The sequence below is a fragment of the Chinchilla lanigera genome, unplaced genomic scaffold, assembly GCF_000276665.1.
Source record: "Chinchilla lanigera isolate Chin_1 unplaced genomic scaffold, ChiLan1.0 scaffold00010, whole genome shotgun sequence".
In the NCBI taxonomy this organism is placed as follows: domain Eukaryota; kingdom Metazoa; phylum Chordata; class Mammalia; order Rodentia; family Chinchillidae; genus Chinchilla; species Chinchilla lanigera.
In genome coordinates, this window is record NW_004955411.1 from 32,452,534 (window position 1) to 32,458,870 (window position 6,337).

Here is a 6,337-nt window from a genome sequence, read left to right on the forward strand (position 1 = left end):
TTTTTTTTGGTAGTGGGAATCGAACTCAGAACCTTGTATTGTTTGTTTCTTGAGACAGGGTTTCATTATGTATTCCAGGATGGCCCTGAACTCACTATGGAGGCCAAGCTGGCCTTGAACTGGTGGTGACCCTCCTGCCTCAGCCTCCTGAGTAGTGGGATTATAGCCACGTGCCAGGACTGGCTATACTTAAGGAATTAACATCTGGAAGATCTTTCTTTACCAAGTGCTTTACTTTGAGCCACTCTATGTCTAGAGTGACCCTCCTGAGAGGACATTAAGAAAACAGTATTTCTGTATGGAGTAATGGGGCAAATGATAAGAAATACCAAGTACAGAAGAGGTAAGTATTAAGCTGTTCACAAACCATTTAGAGTGTGTCAAAATGAGTGTGGATGTCAAAGCCCATTTAAGGTACAGTGTCAGGCATGTGGGAAAGACTGACCAGAAGGCAGCTCTACAAGGCGGAACACAGTCTGGTTCTGACCCAGTGATATTTGTTCATGTCTGTATTATCTGAAGCAATTATTAGAGAGAAATTGGGAGCGAGTCTGTCTGTGTGTGATGGAGATATTTAAACAAGCCATTTTGAAAATGTTAAAAAATTAGAATTGTGGAAAGTCGAACTATAGGTGCCATGTTTTGCCTGAAGTGGTAAAAATACCATCTGCCTCTGTCTTTTAGCAGCATGCTTACTTCAAGTAGCAGTAGGCTGCATGCAGGCATACGCTCCGCTCCAGCTGGGGAAAATACACAGACGCCTGTAGCTGTTTTTCTAAGCAAGAGTAGTCAACATACTCATTTTCTTCTAGACATATATATTAGTTACCATAGCAGACCAAGTGTGAACATGTCCGAGAGGCTTCTCCATCAGACTCAATGTGCACCCAAGAATTCCTGCAGTTCAACAGGTGGCACGCTTTCCTCCAGCTCTGAACGGAACCAACTGTGCTTACCCCTGGGGCCAGCAGCCCAAGGATCAGGACGAGGCTGACAGATGCACACCCTGGACTACAGACCAGACGTATTATGCACAAGAGCAAAACTATTTAGCACCAGCTCTGGGGGCATGATTCACTTCTGGTAATTACATCCCATTTCATAAAGTTTTTTCTGTGCAGTTTTTTTTTTTTTTTGTACCGGGAATCGAACTCAGGACCTTCCACTTGCCAGGCAGGTGCTTATGCCACTGAGCTATATCCCCCGACCCCTTTTTTGGTGCAGTTTTACCCTGGCAAGTAAGATGCTCTTCGTTTTCCAGGCTTAGAAGCTAGCACTGCCATACAGTTAAACAGCTTCCGTCCTTGTCCACTGCCTGGGTAGATGGGCTGCAGCAATGGGCAGAGGGACTCAGGTGCTTGTGTCAGCTACCTTAAGAGGAAAGGAATTAACAGTTGTCAAAGTGCTTTGCTGGCTTAAGAGGATGAGCACAACAGCAGTGTAGAGCATTCTTATCCTGTACCCACTATAACAGGAACTCAAAACTAATTCAATTTCTTATGAGTGTTTCAGTCCAAACACTGTTTCGTTGATGTGAGACATTCCGGAAATCCAGCTGAGAATGATCTGGGAATGATCACCTCTTCTACCTCTCTCCTACTTCCTTGATATCCGAGACGCAGGAGCTGGCTGTGGTGGCACATGCACACAATCCTAAGCCTCTGGGAGGCTGAGGTAGGAGGATCTCAAGTTCCAGCCCAGTGTGGGCAACTTAGTGACTTAGCAAGTCTCTGTCTCAAAATACCAAAAAAAAAAAAAAAAAAAAAAGTGACAGCATAAAGGCACAGTGTATTTCTATAGTTTGCTGAATTCTGATTTTTCACATAAAATTTGGCTTTTGAGTAAATACGCAACACTTGGAAATAAATTTTTCAGCAACAAATTTCATCGAAGTCTCCTGAAACGGCTGCTGAGTTTTTCAAATATCATCTTACAGATAAGTGTATCAGAGGAGCCCTCAGCCACCAAGTACGACTCCAGCATTAGTCAGCACGAGCAGTGATCACCGGAACGGAGCGGGAAACCGGTACACGTCGCTACGGCCCACGGTGCGCAACACGAGAGACAGCGCGGCCAGCTGCGCCCTGCAGACCTCTCCACTCCCTGACAGGAAGTGTTCCCCTGTGTTATTTGGATTTAAGTCTGTATAAGGATGACAAGGCCTGGATCAATTCCTGAAATCAATCCAGACCAGCTGTGCTATGCCTTCACCTGCTGGAGTAGCGCTGTATATTCAAAAGGTGGGTTTCTGTTTACAGGATGGATAATATGGTCACTGTCCACCCGCCCGGGGAGATGCCCTTCTACCACGCTGGTCAGGGCTACACTGAACAGCTGACAGACTCGTGATGGTGGCTGGTCTGAGTCTCTGATTGTCGATCGCACACCTCTCACAGCCTCCTGTATTTCTCTGAACCCTACTGCAACACTCATGCACGTAGTTTGTCAAGCACTGCTCCATGGAAGCCTGTGATGGGAAGGATGATCCAACCATGACCCAGGCCATTCAGGCCTCTGCCTTTAGAGTTTAGGTCCCACAGAAGAATAAAGAAATGAACAAGCAACAAAACAGATGTGGTAAGTGTAGATTTTGATAAATGCTAAGAAGAAAATGAGCAAAGGGTGAGTGGCTATGCCGGACGGGAAAGCTACTGTCAAGGGCGCTTGTGACACCAGGCCCAGATGGTGTCGCTCGTGGCGGTCACCTTAGCTCGAGCAGCGCTTGAACACATTATGCGTCCCATAAATCCTGGTGGGCAGAAAAGGGAGCGAGCCCGGCCTCAGCAGCACACAAGGTAAGAACGCCTCCTCCCAAATTTGGAACAGGCCAAAGACTAGGATGGCATTATCGTAAACTGTTCACTTTGTACTGAGAACGCGAGGGACCCACAGCAGATTCTACAGGGAGTTGCAGTGAGTTCTGCACAGTTCCAGGGTCCAGAAGTGCTCTTATTTGCTTTTGCCTTTTCCAACAGAAATCTCTCCCATTGTCCAACCGCTTCTGTGATAAGGAGCCCTAGACATTCTGTGTGTCATCAACAAGCACCAACATTCCACACTCACTCTCTTCCTTTCCTATTTGCATGTTTACCTTTGTTAGCTACCACCGACAGTCCCAGCCTTATCTCCAGACCCGTGTGTAACAATCTAAGTCATCTTCCTAACCCCGTTTATACTTGTGATGCATCACTTTCCTTCCCCTCTGCGCTGCGGTTGAAGCCCCATCTCAGCTTTTCCATGTACTTTACTTCTTCTCAGCTCGCCTCCCACGTCTTCTGTTTTTTCCTTGTGGGATGAGCACCACACGAAGGGCTCTGCACATGCTAGGTAAGCGTCCCACCGTGAGCCACATCCCCAAGCCTGGAGCCTTGGGCCTTCTTTTCTTACTCCTGTTCTCCATCTACTCATCACTAACTACCAGGCACAGGCTTACAAAGACAAAACAGACATTGTCCCTGCCCCCGAGAGCCACGGTCTACAATCTGCCTCACAACGGATCACTGAGAACAAAGGAGAAACTACAATCACTGAGACGCACAGCGTGGTAAGCAAAGGAGGAAAACACCTAATGGGGGGACCCAGAAAGACTCCCTGATGGAGGTCATCTTAAAATAAACTTCACAGCACGAGCAGCGGATTGAAGATACAGGGGGAAGGGCGGCCCAAGAGGAACAGTCTAAGTGGAGACGGAATAGAATGCCGTGTCCCATTATGTGGTGCCTGGGCCAGGAGATGAGGCTACAGGGTCCCTGTGGGCCGCGGCAGGAGCGTCTCTCACGTGGTGCCAACCCTGGGGGAGAGAATAAAAAGGGCCAGAGGGAAACATCAGGGGAGACGCCCACAAAATAATGGGCTCTGGGTGTGGCAAGGCAGGCTCCCTGGGGACAGTGTGCCGCTGTGAGGTGGGATCTGGGCGGCAGGGAGCTGTGTCCGTGTGTGGGTGTGACGGGTGTGGAACTCTGTACCCTTTGCTCAGCTCAGTTTTGCTGTGAACCTAAAGCTGCTCTAAAAAACAAAGTCATGAAACGACAACAACAGAAGCAAAAGGATGCGAGCTGCAGGGGAGGTCGCTGCTCAGGTTCAGCTGTGTTGCGCCTGCACACCTGCGGGAGGCCGGCGGATGTGTCACAGCCTGGGTGGGTAGAGGATAAGGCTCAAGAGACACGTACGACAAGAAGGAAAAGGAGGCTCAGACGTGCCCTCTAAGAGTGACTGATACGGAAGCTACTGTCCACCTTTTCTTGAAAGAGGGGAAAGTTGTGATGCAGGTATAAGGAGAGATGGACTTTGGGCGAGGAGAGCAAAGGCACAGAGCGTGGCTGTGCAGCTCCGGGCTGCGAGATTCCGGTGAGTCCTGGAGAGGTTTTGTGGGCTTGGGTTGTCCCACGGCAAGTATAACCTTTCCGGGTTGGATTCTTTCGTCTCTGTCTCTGGAGCGCAGGTAAATTCAGCCCCGATCCTCCGGCTGTTGCGTCAAACACACAGCATGCTGCTTTAGCCACGCAACGGCATGTATGCCACACACCTGCTATCTGCCCTGTGCCCCCGAGGGAAGACACAACCGGCTGTTCCCGGGCCACACTGGTGCCGGGATGCGAACTCCTGCAGCAGTCAGCAACCAGAACTGTGCGTCAGAATCATCTGGGGGGAACTTTCCAGAACACTCCAGCCTGCCCCGCCCCGCTTTCCCCACCAGGGGATTTTGTTCTTGGAAGAGCTTATGATGCTGTGGTACCCAGGCAGGGGTGTTTTCAAGAGCTCTGCAGGGGATCTCTGCTTGGTACTGTGCTCCTCAGATGCTATGGTTTGAGTCTGTCCCCCAGAGGTCTGCATGCCGGGGACCTAACCCTCTAGTTCATGCGCCGATGGTATCTGGAGGGGGCCCCTGTGGGAGGCGACAAGGGTTAGAAGCAGTCATGAGGGTGGAGCCCAAAAGATGGCTTCTTCTTTCCAACAGAAGAGACAAGGCTAGCATGCCTCACCATGGGTGGCCCTCCACGGGTTATTGTGGGCCAAAAGGCCCCGCTAGATGCTGATACTCTTCTTGGACTCCCAAGCCTCCAGAACTGTAAGCCAAATAAACTTCTTTTGTTTGTAACTTACCCATTTCTAGGCATTTTGTTATAGCAACAGAATATGGGCCAAGACACAAGATATTCCTTAATAGTGTTAAAAGCTGTCTTGCATCCACAGGCCACAGGTGTCTTTGCACCTGTGGTTAGTGACCTTGCCCTGTTTTATTTTGCTTCATAGAACTTTATGCCACCTGACATTATATTATCTTTTTTTTTTTTTTTTGGTACCAGGAATCCATCTCAGGACCTTGTGCTTGCCATTATACTATCTGCTTAGTTGTTTAGTTAGTTATCTGTATCTCTCACTAGATTATAAGTGTCTTGAAAGGAAAAACTCCATTTGCTTCACTGCTGTACTCATACTATGGTATCTGGAATGAAACAGGCACTCTCTGATAAGTACGTTTATGGTTGAATGATGTTTTCCCACCTGCTGATGACTGTTACTCAACAAGAAATGTCCCCAGCTTTCAGTAGGATTCTCTTTTGGTCTTCAAACACAAACAAAAATGAAACACAAACTAACGTGTGTAAAACTGTGCAGTATATGTGAAATGTACCTACCTTAGCATAGTTTAACCTTCCTTTTTCTTGAGCCTAAAATAAAAGACAGAAAATAGTGTTAGTTCTTTAAAAAGTATTTAGGGCTTCTATGATTTTAGGATCTGGAGAAATAGAACTCAACCCCTTCTCCTCCTTCTCTTTTTAATATATATTAAATATTATATTACATTATATTATATTTTATTATTTATATTATATTCCAAGTACTCTCTCTGTTTCCAACAAGAAGACACATTGAAAGGACAGTACAATGAGCGAATCCCACTGCACCCAGACCCAACAGGGGCTGACACCCTGAGTCCCTGCACACCTGAGCATGCACCGTGTATACATGGGACATTGCATGCACAGCCACTTGACCACTACCAGGGGAAGACAGTAACAAAAATGCCATGTAACCTAACATCCAGTCCTTACTCAAATGTCCTCAATTCTTACTTATGCACAGAACAGGAGAACTTCACCTGATAAACAGGTTAGGTCCCGAGACCACATTTTTCCTGAATCTAAAATGAAATTATGCAAATAATTAATGTGGGTAGATGACCTCCATGAGGGAAATGGAAATATTTATAACACTGGTTCAGACAGTTCTTTTTTTTTTTTTTTTTTTGTTACCGGAATCAAATGACAGTTCTTTTTTCTTTATGTATAATCTTTAAAACATTTTTCCAAAGATGCCTACATTTTTTTTTTTT

At 47.0% G+C, this 6,337-nt stretch overlaps 1 protein-coding gene across 1 annotated transcript in view; it reads right to left on the reverse strand.

Annotated features, from left to right (window-relative positions):
• The window catches only part of Pdss2 (prenyl (decaprenyl) diphosphate synthase, subunit 2), a 287,734-nt gene that overhangs the window by 25,930 nt on the left and 255,467 nt on the right, over window positions 1-6,337 (reverse strand). Inside the window, exon 7 of the mRNA XM_005377839.2 lies at window positions 5,640-5,672. Coding sequence (XP_005377896.1) covers window positions 5,640-5,672 — 33 coding nt within the window. The remainder of the gene's footprint in view (window positions 1-5,639; window positions 5,673-6,337) is intronic.